At 37.5% G+C, this 16,497-nt stretch overlaps 1 protein-coding gene across 1 annotated transcript in view; it reads right to left on the reverse strand.

Annotated features, from left to right (window-relative positions):
• RGS22 (regulator of G protein signaling 22) overlaps nt 1–16,497 on the reverse strand; it is a gene marked incomplete at both ends in the record, with an annotated part of 58,685 nt that overhangs the window by 22,270 nt on the left and 19,918 nt on the right. Inside the window, 9 exons of the mRNA XM_082287221.1 lie at nt 1,817–2,011; nt 7,745–7,846; nt 9,420–9,545; nt 11,389–11,494; nt 12,005–12,081; nt 13,735–13,906; nt 14,836–14,997; nt 15,542–15,791; nt 15,907–16,170. Of these exons, the coding sequence (XP_082143347.1) occupies nt 1,817–2,011; nt 7,745–7,846; nt 9,420–9,545; nt 11,389–11,494; nt 12,005–12,081; nt 13,735–13,906; nt 14,836–14,997; nt 15,542–15,791; nt 15,907–16,170 (1,454 nt within the window). The remainder of the gene's footprint in view (nt 1–1,816; nt 2,012–7,744; nt 7,847–9,419; nt 9,546–11,388; nt 11,495–12,004; nt 12,082–13,734; nt 13,907–14,835; nt 14,998–15,541; nt 15,792–15,906; nt 16,171–16,497) is intronic.

Consider the following 16,497-nt stretch of genomic DNA (forward strand, 5'->3'; position numbering starts at 1 on the left):
AATTATCCAGGAGGGGTTTGCAAACAAATCAAGATACGCATTTTTTTCTCCTATTGCACGACTAAACCATGAAACCCACTTCTACAGTGAGGCTGAAGATGTATTACTCAAGATACAGTTTACAGAAACCCATGGGGGAAAAAAACCTCATCAAAGACTATTGAAATCAAAAATGTGGATAAGATCTCTGATCCTTGAACTTCCTTGGTTGCAAAGCACTGAATATGGCTGTATGTTTCTTTTCTGTTCTTATACTCCATTCTTAAATGTTTAATACTGGCTACCACCTAACAGGCTTAGAAGACCATTCTCAACTTTGCTTTTAGGTATCTATTTATCCAGTTGTTCTTACATGCATGCATGATATAGAACGAAAAATATACTCTACTACAAAACTTTTGCAAAAGGATTTCAAAATATTTTGCAGGGGGAAATGGGGGCATGTTATTACAAGCTGACAGAAGTATCAGCAGTAAGTGAGGATATTTCCTATAAATTGGAGATGTTTCATCTAATTAGGGTCATAGCGAAGAAAAACAGGAAAAAGAACTAACTTCCTGCCCACTAACTCCTGATTCCCCACTGTAAGTTTCTCCTTCCATATCCAAGAGAGAGATGTTAAAGACTTGAAATTAGAATCATAGAATCACAGAGTATCCTGAGTTAGAAGGCACCTACAAGGATCATTGAGTCCAACTCCTGGCACAGCACCATCCCCAAGAGTCACACCATGTGCCCGAGAGCATTGTCCAAGCACTTCTTGAACTCTGTCAGGCTTGGCACTTGGCCTGGGGAGCTGTTCCAGTGCACAGACACCCTCTGGGTGAATAAACTTTTCCTAATATCCAACCTACACCTCCCCTAACACAACTTCAGGACATTCCTTTGGGTCCTGCCACTGGGCACCACAGAGAAGAGACTGGTGCCTGTAGACCACTTTGTCTCCCCTCAGTCTCTTCCTTTCCAGGCTGAACAAGTGACCTTAGGCCTTGTAGGCTTCTCCACAAAACCCTTCATCCTCTTCACAGCTCTCCTCAGGACATCTTCCAATAGCTTTATATCTTTCTCGTATTATGGCACCCAGAAGGAGTTTGACCTACAGATAGCAACTTGTAGGTAAGTTTGTAAAGAACAGAGAGCCACAGCATCCACCACTGTCATCACCATTTCTTGTTCTTATTTGTCAAAGGTACAGTCAGGATTGCAGCCATCTCCTCTGACCTCCATGAGAATGCTCAATTCAAGGTTTCAGAGCATTCTGGGATTAGAACTGAGTACACTTCTGAGCCACTTATTTAGAGCAGCATTCTAAAAAGTGTTTGGGGCAAATACATAGATCACCATATCACATTTACTCTATGCTAAGCAGTAGCTGCACTTAAATTCTAAACACCAGAAATGCATACTATCACTGCACTGACACTCTAGAAAACCACCTTACTATGTGCTTATCATTAAAAATATATAGTGTTTGTGGGCAACCCATCATAAAAAATTACTTCTGATCAATAGTACAATTGCAGAAACATGAAACTTCCTGAGTGCAAAGAGAAGTTTTATCATAGCAAGATGTGTTCCTCCCTAATTCACAGGCCAAGAAGTCTATGAAGCACACACCTTCCTTTCAGATGAGAAGTCTGCTCTCCACAAGAAGCTCAGCCTATTTCCACATATCAGGATAGAAAGGAGTGAGTAAGTAAAACATCTTGTAATACTTCTCCCTTCCTGAGTATAAATACAACAGGTTTGCATATGAATGCTCTTGCGATTTTCTTCCCTAAAATAAGAATTTTTCATGTTGTCATCCAGATATTACCTTTCTGTAAGTGTATTTGTCTGCTTCCACCATTTTCATCCATGGTTCCAGCAGAATAGTGAGGATATGTTCTTCTGCTGGGTCAAAAAGGTCCTCAAAAGCTGGGTCGATTTTCTGATAAATCATATTTTTCTTATTCTGATGAAGTTCAATGTCCATACTGGCAGATGGAGCAATGTAAGTTGCATAAAGGAACTACAGTAAAACAGAAGAAAACTGTTTCTTAGCCATCATCCATTTCAATGGTTACAGACCCTTGAAGGAGAGAATTAATACATATTTCTAATTTATAATTTCTAATACATATATCTAATTACAGTTACCTTATTTTTACTATTATTATTACTGTGTCCAAAACTCAGTTATTGACATAATGGATCCCCCTGCCATTTTTACTCTTACTTGTTAAAATGGTTAGACCACAAAGTAATGCTTAATGCAATTTTCACTTGGATATATTTGGCTGATACTTAGATTCAGATAACCACAATTATTACAGCAACTGCGCTCTTCATGAAGTCACACTGTTGTTTTGCAGAATATGTGCTGAGCCATCTCTTACTTCTTCTAAGAGATGTAATTTGTAAATTTGAACTTAAAATTAATGAAATATTATATGATTTCATTCTGTGAGGAGGTTCTCTTGCATAGTTTTTTGACAATGGTGAGACTCATCATAGTACAGGATCTGTGTAGGAGATACAACTGCACAACTAAGGTCTAAGCCCTTACCAAAGCAACAGTTACAATATGCTTCTTATCTGAAGCACAGAGTTTTGCCATTCAACATGTACAAGGAGCAGAAAGCTAAACCTGGAGGACATTTCCTTCTCCCTAACAGCTCATTCTTGAAGCACAGAGGAATGTTTTTATTTATTTCAATTTTTTTTCGTACAGTCCCCTACATAAAATTCTTGTCTTCTAAATATTTCATAAGCTATGCTATGAAAATGAACATCAAAAACTCAGAGTAAAACACTTTTTTTCCCAGGAATATCTTGGAAAAGGATATTCCAGAATAGCTTTCTAAAACTTCATGATTCTGACTGCAGCTAGGAACTCAAGCAAAAAAAGATGCTGCCAAAATATATTTCATATAAATATTTTCTCTTCTTCATATTGTTAAAGTCTAACTATATTTCAAACATACAGTCAGGGACAAGATTAGTCAGAATTTCTCTCTAGGATAGCACTGACAAGTCCATTTTCAATATTTATTATCACCCAGGTTTGACAATGAAGAATTCAGGATTCTGATAATTCTCATTTCCTTATGTTGCTGAAGTCCAGCTGTAACTAACAGATATACAAAGCAACAGAAGAGAAGAAAATAATACATTTCATCTGTGTTCAAGCAGTAATAAAACACTGGTGTGCTTAGATTTCAAGCACAAGGGGAGAATGAGTACATTAAATAACTATGTTTCTGTTTGTTTTAAATTAATGTTGATTTATTAGACTCTCTCTTTTAAACAGCAACAGTAATAGAGTATATCCCCATTACTTTGGACCTTTACAATTTGAATTTAGATTCTCCTGCTATTAGGTCATGAGGAATATAGGGCTATGATGGCTGACATCCATCCCCCAGTTAGCTCGTTATGATTACTGTATTTATTGTGTATGCAGGATTCTACACTCTTTCCACTTTCTACATTTTCACTGAAAACAAAGATGGTTTGTGCCTACTGTGGCCCACGTTATCAGTGCAATAATGATCCGCAGGTGCAAGGTGTAAGAGAAAGAGGACATCCATAGGAAGAGTCCTAGCTGAAAACAAGACCACATTATCCTAAATTAAACCCTTCTCAGAAAATCCCTAGGTACATTTAAATTTACCAACTTTAATTATATTTGCAGTGATTTCAAAAGTTGAAAGTTATTTTGAAGAGCCCTATCACTAGGAAAGTTTCAGTTAAATCATGTTAAATCTGATCCAAAACATTTAATGTACAAAATTAGCCAAATTAGAAGGGAGAATTCCAATGATACAAAGACGTGGTATCTTTAAAAATAGCCTTTTTAAAAAGGGGTTAACCATTTCAGTTGTCATTAGGACTACATTGCTCTACCTGTTATGACTTATAACAGAAGGGATCTGTAAATTAGTAAAAAGCTTCAAAAAGAGGTCCTCAATATTTTAGCACAAATTAAAATAGTTCCTTAAATGAGTGATCATTTGAACATAGTTTTAAGAATAAAATAAAAACAAACACACCACTAGTTTCTTGGGTGGAATTCCTTTCCCCTATGATTTTGTATGAAATAGGTTGAGTATATTTGCTACTCTTCTTTAGAGCTGGCAAAAAATACCAGTCTACCAAGTCAGAAATTGCCCAGACTAAGAAGTGTTGACCAAAAGCTATTGACAATCTGCTCACACGAACAATGTTGTAATATATTGCCACATTAGGGACTGCCTTTGCAGGCTGCTCTACCTGCAGAACTCTCCCCAGTTCTGTATAATTTCACATGCAAAACCAGAACATAGTAAAGACAGGTATTTTTCTCCAGAACCAATAGTCAGGGCTGCCAATACACATGAAGCAAAACTTTAGAGTTGGTTAAGCTAGCTAGAGGAATGCACTTTTCCAAACTCAAAGAACCAGACCCTTGGTGGTGTAATCATTATGGCCTCTTCCTTTGAAGGATGCACATTTACAGTGTCTGAGGAATTGGCATCTTTTTACTTGAATTCTTGTAAGAATCCATTGCTATGGGACTTGACCAAGTAAGTAAATACATACACTTGCAGATAGGAGAGAAATTAGAAGTAGTTTTCATGCCTGTGTCCATTGCACAGAGTTGAGGTGCATCTGTAGATCTGCACAGATTCAATGGCAAGGACTGCAGGAAAACCAACTGAGAAGACATGCCAAAAAGAGGAAAAGTGTCTGTTCACAGCCTTCAACACTGGGCAATGCAGTTTGCAAGACACGTTTTATAGAAAGCAATAATCATAGCCTTTTATACTCCCATGTCATGGAATTCTTGAGGTTTTCTCAATCTCAATGGAATATTGAAACTGTTATATTGGTCAATCTCCTAAGGGATCAACAGGAAAAATTACATTAAATGAACTTACAGGTTAACAAATTCATACAAAAATCTGAAGCATATGACATCAAGTGCATATTAAACTTTGTTGATTCATTGTTTTGTTCCTATTGAAAAACACAAGAATTTTTCTACCTGCCAGCTATAAATGCTCCTATAAATACGTGATGGATTGAACCCAAAACCTTATCTGCAAATTTGGTCAGTTTGCAAATTGGAATTACTTACAACAATTGGAATTACTTACAATTACGAACCTCATTATACAAAATGCTTAGAAAATTCAGATTAAGACTTTGGCCTCATTTATGACTTTCCAAATCAGGGGTTGTATAGGCCTTGGGTTCTGGTGTGAATGCATCCCCAGACAAGAAGGCTTTGATAAGCAACTTCAGAATGACTGGAGTGAAGCAAGAAATGCAAGAAAGATTTAAGTCCAAGTGCTTTGTACTGCTGCCCAAAGGAATGGATATTGCTCTGATCTAAACGAGGAGCTTGTGCAGCTGCTTGGCAGAATCATATGATGGAAGAATGCAATGCACTGGCTGGTGTTAAACAGAGAGGCTAAACTGCCTTAACTTCCATCATCACTTCCCACTAACATAAATCTTGTATCTGACCCTACAAGTTCACAATAATGAGGACTCCCTTTATCTAAATTGATTCTAGCATTAAAATTTTGTATTTCCCATAACTATATTAAACTTTCTAATTCTAAATAGCTTTTTTTAAATTAAAACCCAATATTTCTTTATTGGTTTCATTTTTAAATTTTTACACTCCTGTGCTTATGTTTACAGTGAATAACCATGTGCATTCCTGGATGATTACCAGTACTTGTCATTATTCTTATCCATCAGATTTCATTCTCACTGTACTTTCTTTCCCCAGGTGAATGTATATATACCTTGGAAAGCATTTTATTACTCTATCTATTATAAAGCTGAGATAACAATGCCTAACAAATGAAACAATGAGTAGCAGATACACAGCAATCAAGGTTTGTTCTTGTTTCTAACAGGAAGCCGGCAGCATGCATATGGAATACTCTGTCTCTGTAGGTCTCTTTCTGTAATAAATAGTAAAATATATATAACAATGTGTCATGCGAATCTGATTCACATTCTCTTAGGAGTATTTGGAGTGGCTGTCTTCTTATGCCAAAGGTGAGTGGAGAATTTGAGAAGGCATCCCTTCCGTAAGCAGACTCTGTAGATTGGTTGCAGCTTGACTCTTTACGGTGTTCCAATGAAAACAAGTATAATTTTTCTGCAGCCTTAAAAGGAAAGCTTGAGAATGATACCAAATGTTGCAGCACATGTGTTGATTTGTTATGTTACATTTCAGCTGTTAGTTATGCTAATGGAACAGTTTCACAAATTTCATTTTGATGTATTTATTTTAATGGCTATGTGTATGTCCTGTCTGCAATTGCCTGGTAACACTGATTGTATGATGTTCTGCTGTCACCACCAGGCCAGCGCTGGAAATAAGATCAGTAGAAAAGACCTGGGCCTTAAATTTTCAGCCATGCAACTACTGCAAAGAATGTTATCTGGTGTGAAATGAAACCAAAATGAAAACAATCAGGGACCATAAGCTAAGCTTTGGCCTGCAATAAAACACATAGGAAAATGGTGACACAGACTAGATATGATCAGCTTGCATATCTGCTGTGAGGATGTCCCCAGCTACACATAGGCCTGGGCAGATGCAGGAGACAGTCAGATTTAAGGAGACATTCAGTTGCCCACAGCCTCAGGCTATAAAAAGAGCTGGAGGGGAAAACAACTAAATAGGGTAGCACTTCAGTTTATCCAGTACGAGACAGGAGAGAGGGAGGAATCCATGCCCTGGCCTCTGCTTGGAGGTTCTGTTCAAATAACACTGATTCAGATGAGAATTCTGGACAAATACGCAAAATTCTGTCATTTGCCCAATAAAACCTCCGAGAAGGAAAAGAAGACAAATTCAAGGATGTCCAGATGCTCAGTAACATGTCATATAAAGATATTATTCTCACCAGCTCTCTACAGATATTTGTTCCAATGACATGTGAAGTAGCTTTGCTCTGTTACAGTATATATTGAAATATGCGGATAGGATATACTCCGACACACGGTTTAGAGAGGAAAATCAGACCAAAGTTTCACAAAGTGATTTTAAAAGTTCCTCAGAGTTCTTCTAATAATATCACTCCTTTGCAGTTTCTTTCCCTGATGGAATCAGTCTACTCTGCCACCAGCACCACCGTGGGCTAAGTGCATGCTCAGTTATAATACTCTTTTATTGAAAATATCAGTTCCACTTAACATTAAATGAGGGTCTAAAGATCTATTTAGGGGAATGACAATCATGGTAAAGATAATAATGATGCTCTGACAATCATAAAAATTAAACAGGGCTGACAAAGATCAATTTTCATTACTGAGGGCGTTATCTGAGGTCTGTACTATGAGATCTGCAATTCTAACCCCCACAAGAGATGGAAGGAAAGGTACAGGATAATTAGAGGGTTTAGAAAAAATACTATCTCTGATGTTAACACTAAGCAGACAGTTTCCAAGTATGACGCAGTGTAGCAAAGGGGAGTTTAGGTAAACTGAATATAATAGATAAAACTGGGAACAGGCTGCAGAGCCTGGAAATCAAACTATGCACATTTAATGTTTGAATCAAGAAATTCCATGGAAACAATCCAAAGAGCTTCTTTCATTGTCCACAACACAGATTTACTTTAGTGTGGGTTGTCAAGATTTGGAAACTTTTCTATTTTCTATCTTCTTTTCAGTCTTTACACTGAACAACTGCATTTGTGAAGGGAATGAACATACGTATTTTTGAAGGAAAAACACATTATTTACAACTTACTTGAGCTTGCTTGCATATTTGAAAATGTTGAAGGGTTTCTTGGTAAAAAAGCTGATGATAAGCCTGTAGGTCGAACCAAAAGTACACACTGTTCTTCCACAACTAGAGATGAAAAATATTGTAAGTTATTGCTACCCAAATATCACAACTTTTTATAAAACTGACTTTCCAATGCAAGTAATTATTTAGCTCCTTGGAGTCATCATAAATCAAGCTCAATTTAAGATGGATTTAATCTTCTGTTGCATACTGGCAGAAGGACAACATATTTAATAGCATTGTCACAGTGATACTCTATCTTTTATTGTATCCTTTATGCATAATTGGCCATTAAAATCGTTAACATTATAGTTAACATTTGAAGAGTAACCACATTTCAGTGGCATAAAGCCAGGGCTAAAGAAGAGATGCTGATAATGGACATGCAGAGTTTGTGCCACAATAAAATAGCATTTTGCAGCAATAACCAAAACAATTAAATACCGTGTACTTGACATATGTTACTGGGACTATCATTACATTTTTATTACATGCATTTCTGAGACCCAGAGTCTTGGCCTCATCTCACAAATTCAAACAAACAGCAAAAGATCTTTCAGAAGAAGTCTAGATCTTTCCCCAAGTCCTCTGTTTTAATCATGTGTTTATGGGGTTCAGACCCTAAAAATACCCTGAAACCCCCATCACTAACCAATAAAGAATGCATTCTGAAAAGGTAGGGGTAAGGAACTTTGTTTCACAAACCGTAGCCTTCCGGACCTGGAACATGAGTGAAATAGGCCTCACAGCTGAAGAGAAAACTTTAAGGAAATCATTTTGAAAGGAGTCTGGCACCTGGAAAGGCTAGAGACATGTGGGTGGTTGCCTATCTCCAATGAAAAAATAAGTTTATTTAGATTTCTATCTATACACATTTAACATTTTAGCTGAAGGTATTCAGCTTTAGAAACACTGGATCTTGCCTTCTAGAAGCCAGAGGCATTTCTAGCTACTGCTGCTGGATTCTGGGTTGTACTAGTGATGAAACAGATGTCCATCTTGATTGCATTCAAATCTCCCCTAAAGACTCAAATTTTCTGCAAAGCCACTAAGCACTAACTCAATATTCATAACTTGTTCCAATCCAATCCTCAATTTACACCCAGCAATGAATGATAGACCTGCTGACTACATAGAAGAAATAGTGTTATGTTTCTCAGAAATCCAAGGAGATTCATGGAAGCCTAAGAACGTTTTTAAAATATTGGAGATTTTGGACATCACTAACCCAAAAAGTAAGAAGAAATCAGATTATTATGAGTAATAGCACAGCAGATTTTCCATCTTTTTAGAAAATGGTTTTTGTGGGTTAAGACCTCATTTTTTTCTGCCAAGTTAAAGGTTAGTTTTTAAAAATTATTAGTCTTTTTTTTTATCCCTGATGGTACAATAAGAATTCCAATAGGTTTGAGACAGTAAGAATCTGACAGCTTGGTTAAGACCTGTCATTAGTTTGCATATATACATGAACAGTTTATTGTTGTTGAGGGATTGGAGTCTCACAAGTAATAATTCATCCAGTCATCAATCTTTCTTTCTCCATTTCTTTTTTTTTTTTTCAGTCTGGCTGCCCTCTATAACTTGGCATTCAGTCAATTGTGGACTAAATTATCACAGAGTAGGAAAATATTCATACCTTATTCCCTGACTTCTCACAGAATTTTGTGAAGTAGTAGCCTGCTCTGTTCTCCAAATAAAGAGACTGCAGCATGCTTTCAATTCCTGATCCCCCAAAGACAACACTGCCAGCAGCACTTTCCCCCTGGACAAATAAAACATAGTTATACAGCAAGGAATAACAGGCTTTCATTATTTTCAAATGTCTACATTGCAATGGAAGGCCATGAAGTGTGTTCAATTAGTATCTTCATCCCAAGGAAGTAGCCTCCATTTTCTACTACGTATGGAATTGACCATTTTCCCACTAAATATTCACATCCAATGGAATAAATCTGATGACTGAAGACATGCAGAGTAGCTAAGTGATCACAGCATCCCTTAGGTGGTTCCTCAATATTAAAACAAAAAGACAAACCTGGCCTTAATTCTGTCATTAAGTCTTTAGCTCTGGGGAATTCCAGTGATACTCAACAACATCAGTTAGCTGTCAAGAGTCTCAGCTCAGGCTACTGTGTTTTGAATGAAGAGAAGTTAAGAGGTGGTTATTTGGTCAAGATTCAAAGCATTTAACTATCATGGAACAAAAGATACATCTTCTGGAGTTACACCACTGACATGAGCAACAAAATCATGAGCAATTCAGGGAGCCAGAAATCCATGCTTGTTACCCATGGCTAGCTCCTAAAGCATGTGAGGAAGAATACACCCATTTTGTCAATGCTCACAGAGAAGCCAGAAGAGGCTTCTGTAAGTAGTAAATTAACTTCTGGTGATCACAAGAGAGAAATTATGGCTGACTTGCTGTCTCTGATAGTAGAAGTGGAAGCAGCTGAGTGTGATGGCTGGCGATCGGCTTCTTTCCAAATAGTAACAGGGATGGAGAAGGGCCGGAGGAAGCCCTTTTTGAAGCAGAGTAGGAAGATCTCACTCCCCAGTATGAAGTTAAACTATGAATCCCTGCATTCCCCTTTGCATCATATTTGTAATGGCAAATTGTGGGGTCTTTACTGTAGGTACCAGTCTAACCACTGTAAATTTATGGTATTTTCCTCCATCAGTAATAGGAAAACTGTGTATGATGATGTATAAAAACTAATAGTTCATAGTGTGAACTTCTGCTGAATATACATTCCCAACTGCAAATGTCCCCTAATTGCAAAGACTAACATTTTTTTCTGTCAAAAATAACAAAGTGAAATGATTGCAGTGAAGTAATAAACAAAGCGTGATTTTGAAGTACAAAACAAACAAGCATGTACTCAACTGCTCAGCAAACCCTGTGCACGTGAGTGGGCTCAGATTCTTTAACTTTTTTTCTTTTAGTTGTAAGCCTGTGGGTATCAATACCTCCATGAAACAGCAGGCTGTTTTGAGACCATTCCACAAATGAGAAAGGTTTTGGATAAATTTTAGATTGCCAGATGTTGACATCTCAGATGTTTGATTTGTCAGCATTTTAGCAGTTGTTGAGAAAAGGCTCATCTGTGAAGCCTATCTCTCCTGAGGTTTGCTCCACTGAAGACCTGCTTAGCAGGCAATAATTCAATAAAGAAAAAAATGAAGTACACAAGCAATAAAGAGGGATTGTACAAATGAAACATTTTCCTCTTATGAATGTTATGATTTTAATGGCTTTCTAAGGCAGATTCAGTTTTCACTGTAAGTCTAGTATAATTCCCTAGGCAATGACTCCACTGAAGCATTTATCCAGAGAGTTTTCCCTAATAGCCTACTGAACACATGGTCACTATGGAGAAGATCAACACTTTCTAGTGAAAATAAACATCTGTGTGTGCCATGATTTCCTGTCAAATAGGTGACAGATACAACAGAGAAAATGCAGACATTCTAATTATACCTCTGCATAAAGATTTGACATTGATAAAATGAAACCAATTTCTCCACATTATTGACTACTTCATACTGCAGAAAAAAATGTTTTAACCCATGATTCAAGACAACTAGTATTTTCAAGCAGTACTTACATGGAGTAGCTCAGCATAGGTGTACTTTCTATGACCCTGGTATTTTGAGTCTTTGGTCCCATCCAGAGCTAAGCTATGAATCACGTCTGTGCCCACTGATGTTGGCCTGGATCACAAACAAAAAAATTTTAATATATATTTAAGAAAAATCTAGGGCTGCTTATAGAATGAATAAATAAGAAGGGGCAGAAAAGTGGTGTAATGACATAGTGAATAGTAGAGGAAAAAGTTCATGGAGCTCAAACTTATAATGAAAAAAAATGTAGAGGAATACCTGTTACATACAGCCCTGTGGAAATCACTGGCATAGCAAGACTTTGAGGGTTAGCATTTGAGACAGGTTTAAAGAATATGAATGTATAGAATATCGACTATTATATAAGACAAAACACTTGTATTTGGGGAAATAAACCCCTTTGTGTTGTGGCATAAACAAGGGAGAAACTAATCAGCTAGGAAGGAATTCTCCATGCAAACAATCTGTACCGTAACTGTGCTTCACTAAGCAGATAATTGTATTAAAGTATTCATGAAAACAGTAGAATCAAAAATACTTTCATAAATATTTGAGGTATATTGGTGTGCAGAAAGATACACAAGGGACTTCAGTACTTACCACATTCTATTGCTAGAAATATCATCCCTTTGGAGAATCTGAGTTCCTGTGAGAGTAGGTGGTAATCTTGATGAACTCTTCAAAGAGAAATTTGGTTTAGCTAGTTTTAATAGTTGTTGGTGAGTTAGTTCTACTTTTCTAAAAGACATTACAGAAAAATAAGGCAATTCTGATTATTTTTCCACCTTTTTGTTTTCTTAATGTGTTCTCATTAACTGCTCAAAAACAGTCAAGGGTTTTCAGGACTATTCTTCCTTGTCAATCACAATATGTAAAATGGCAAGCTGCAAAAATCTCTGAATATTTTTCAAGATTTTTCAGCATATCTTAATAACCACTACATCTTAAAAAATACATTTTTAACAGGTGGAAATATGATACAAGCACATTGTACAGAACTACAGAGGATGTCAGGTGAAGAGGATATAAATGTTTCGTGAAACTTTAGGAAGATTATTTTACGTCAGCTCACTGTAAGATAGATACAATCACTCAGACTGGGAGAGAAAGGGGTCATTCTACCACACCATCACTGATTATTTTGACAAAATCATGCTATGACTTTTTGGAGATGCCAACTGCATTAAGAGTGCCCTCAGAAATTCACCCAGAGCTGCTGCCCTTTCTAAGCTCTTGCAAGCGCAGTGTAGCTAGAAGATTCAAAAGTGCAAATTTCTTCTGGGGAAAAAAAAATAAGAGCAAGAAATGGGCCATCAGCTGACTCTGTGATGTTCATGGTACCAGGTCATAATTTTTGTCAAATTCAACAGGGGCTGGAAAACCTGCATGTTTCTGTCTGCCTGATTTACAGCTAGTCCTGGGTCATTAGCACACCTTGTGAACTGGTCACTGTAAGACACAGGTGCTTCTTGCTCCCATTCCTGCCATGATCAACAGGAACCTGGCTTTTGAACCCAGCTTCTTCTAAACAGGAAATCTCTCCGACTGTTTTCTTCCATTGCCTCCATGAATTAGATTTCAAAGGAAGTAACTGTAGCCCCAAACTATCCAACTTAAAGTAACAGAAGTGTGTGCTGACAAATCTGTGGCATAGCCTATACAGTTCTTGATAAGGGAACCACAGTTTTAATCCACATTCTCCAAGTACCATGTTTCCTGAGGCTGAACACTGTATTGCTGAAAACCTATAGCTTTTATTGCAGTTACCGCTCACATTCAGGCTTTCAAGAAGGAAAAAAGCCAAAACGGAACTGGCCACCTGCAACCTACAAACTGTGAAAAGGTCTGTTGAGTGTCTCATGGTCCTGTGCAGAAAGCAAACACCATGGGTAGCTGATTGAAGGGCTGTAGTGATAGAAAATGAGCAGAATTCTGCTTTTTTTACAGACATGAAGAATAGATCTAGGTTAACTGCAGTGAAGTTGTAAGAATTACTCTGGATTAAAACAAGGATGAGTGGCAGAAGCCACATTGCTAGAGACTTAATTTTGCAGTTCTGAGAACTTCCAGCTAAAATATCTATCCAAAGGACTTAGGTAATAGCCAGGGTGTAACTAAGATAATTTGACTCAATTTATAGCAACTTGTTGCATGAAGTGGAATGAAATTTTATTGCATTTTTATACATAACCATCTTCAATATACCAGCTAGCTAAATCTTGATTTCCTAAAAAACCAAGTACCTTGTTCGTGTTCCATTGAATTCAAGGAGTTTTGTCATTATTTTTGATGGGACAAAGCTTTGTTTTCAATGTTGTGATACTACTTACCTGAAGAAGGGAAGGTGGTGTGCCAGACTTTTGGGTCAGTGGTAGCAATGATACTATTTGTGGGAAAGGATCAATGTCCACTCTTGGTCTCTCTTGACATGTGTGCCAGAACTTCAGTTTTGCACTGGCAGCATCTACTGCTGTTGAATGAGTGACACAAAATCTGGGACCCCTAGGGAGAAAAACCTAGTAAGTAGAACTTTCCAAAATAATGAAACACTGGGCTATTTGGCTTCTTTTTTTTTTTTTTTTCCAGCGATGTTGTTTACTGTACCAAGATATGGTGCTATATGCACCTAGAATTAAAAATCAGTTCACGTCAAAGACATGTTTAGATATTGTGTGCTTCCAAATCTAAAACTAAACTACACGTTAAGTAAACTTAGGTTGCAAATTCTGCACCATTACACAGTTGCCTTTCTATCAGTCTGCAGGAAGGTATGCCACATCCATCCTGCAGCAAAGCATAGGAAAGGATTGCAGGCCACAGGCCAGAGACCCCAAGTCATGTGAGAATCCACAGCAAAGTTCACAACTGCAGGTATTTGTTTATGCCTGCAATTTGTTAAACCTCCTTGGGGAGGAGAGGACACCTTCAAAATTTAACTCATATTTTGGAAATAGGTTAGATTTTATATCCTCACTTAAGCTGTTAATACGTAAAAGTCATTTTATATGACAGGCATTGAACAGTACAGTCTCAGGGTCAAATCCCACAAAGACATACACACAGAGCATCCTCAGAACTTGGGAAGAGCAGTATGGGGGAACAGGTTAGGACAGAATTAATCTCCTGTGCCTGGAGGGGTTTTCCTATCCTGAAGACTAAAGTTTAGTTAAATACTATCCAAGGCAGAGAATCACAAAGCAGCTCAGGTGCTCTGGTAGAAAAATAACAAGGGCTCATTAAGGCAGATCTATCCGGCTTCTCAGCAGATTGCAGTGTAGTTTAGGCTCAACTAAAAATTCATGAACCAGTACTTACAATGACATTGCTTTTAATAATTGCAATGGGATAAGTGGCATGAAATAATAGGCTTATCAAAGAAAATGGGGATTTATTAAACAATAGAATTTTATTTTACATCCATTTTTTCATACCAGTAAAGAAGTAGCGGTTTCACTACTTCAGGCTGAATACGTCTTAAATGCATTATATTCCACTGATCTCCATGCAGTAGTTCAAGTCTGAGTAACACTTCTGAACTGAGGAAATAGTCTCCACTGCTCAGCAGGTACAGTTTTTTCATCTTACTGAGCTGCCTGCAGTCAACAAAAATAGCCACATAAGCATGCATCAAATACTGTACAGAACCAACTACAGTTCATCCTACTGCTTAAACTGTTGCCATGCAACATGTTTTTAATTGCAAGTGGCAGAAACCAAAATAATTTTTCCACAAACTAGAGACAGGTTGTGTATAAGATGTACAGTGCTGTAGAACAGACTGTCTGAATCCAGCAGGATCTTTCATTAAAGGAGTTTGCCATACTGATGTCCTACTTGTGAATTTAATTTTTTTTATTCTTTATTTTCTTTCTGTTGCCATCTGTTTTCCAAATCTCTTTCTAATACAGCCTTAATAATATGATGATACTGACTTCATGTAAGCTTTGCAAACATCACTCTGCAAAAAGAGTTTTATCAGCTTCAGCAGAGTCATCCCAAACCTTGTCAGGACACACATTTAATTGTGTCTGTTTATTCAGACATTACAATTTATTCTGAAATCTCAAAACCTACATTGATCTATCCAGGTTACAAGTATTAAAGCAATGGGAGTAACTGTTAAATAATGGGAAGTACCTTTGTTGCCTTGTAGCATTCTTAAGAGCCTTTAGTCTTTCAATATCCATCCAGAGCCACCAGTATCTCTCCCCAAGTGTTCCTTTAATGAACTTCTTGAATCTTTCAAACTCATGTCTGTTGCCAGTGTCATAAGTCCCGTGACTAATACACCAGGCAGCCCTGCTGTCTGGCCCACCACTTTCAGAACTTGAACTTAAGCTTACTTGTTCAGGATCTTGTTTTCTTACGTCTTCCTTGGAGTCCAAGGCTGTAAGTGGAGAAGAACTTTGGTTAAAGAATGACTCTGCAGTACCATGAGCAAATTCATTATTTGCTAACTTGTGTGTAAACGCTTCAGGCTGTTCTGTGGAACTTTACGTTACTTTCAATGTCAGCAGCTGGCTGGTGGGTCAGTTCTGAAATGGGTTCCTTCATGGCAATTTGAGCAGATGCTGGTATGAATTCTTCTGGTGCCTGAAAAGTTGTGCTTCCTTGTTCATTTTCTTCTTTTGCTGCACTGTCCCACTTCGGGTCTAGATAAACTCTTAACTGTGTGTGGGAAGCAGGTTCAGCAATGGCCACAGAATAGCCCTTCTCAGCCTCTCTGGATGTCTCACAGGTAACATCAGCTTTTGCAGATGCTGTCCCTGAAGGGGAAAGGAAACTCTTGTTTGTGGCATTTCTTAGACAGGTAACCTGCTTCTTTGTCTAACTACTTAGACATTCCTTTCAACTTCCTCTGAAAATAAGACATGTCTAACTAGTGCTGGCCACTGTCACAGACACTCAGATTAGGAACATGGCATAGAGATCCCCTGCTCTGCACTTACATAATTTCCTAATTACATATGGCAAAATGTGTGGATATTAACATAAAAATCAGTGTGATTTAAAATATCTTTTATTAATTCTAACCTACTTCAAATGTTTTCACCTGACAAAGAAAAATTATAGCTTCTCAACACAGGTCTGTG

This window comes from Coloeus monedula (genome assembly GCF_965178545.1).
Source record: "Coloeus monedula genome assembly, chromosome: 1".
In the NCBI taxonomy this organism is placed as follows: Eukaryota; Metazoa; Chordata; class Aves; order Passeriformes; family Corvidae; genus Coloeus; species Coloeus monedula.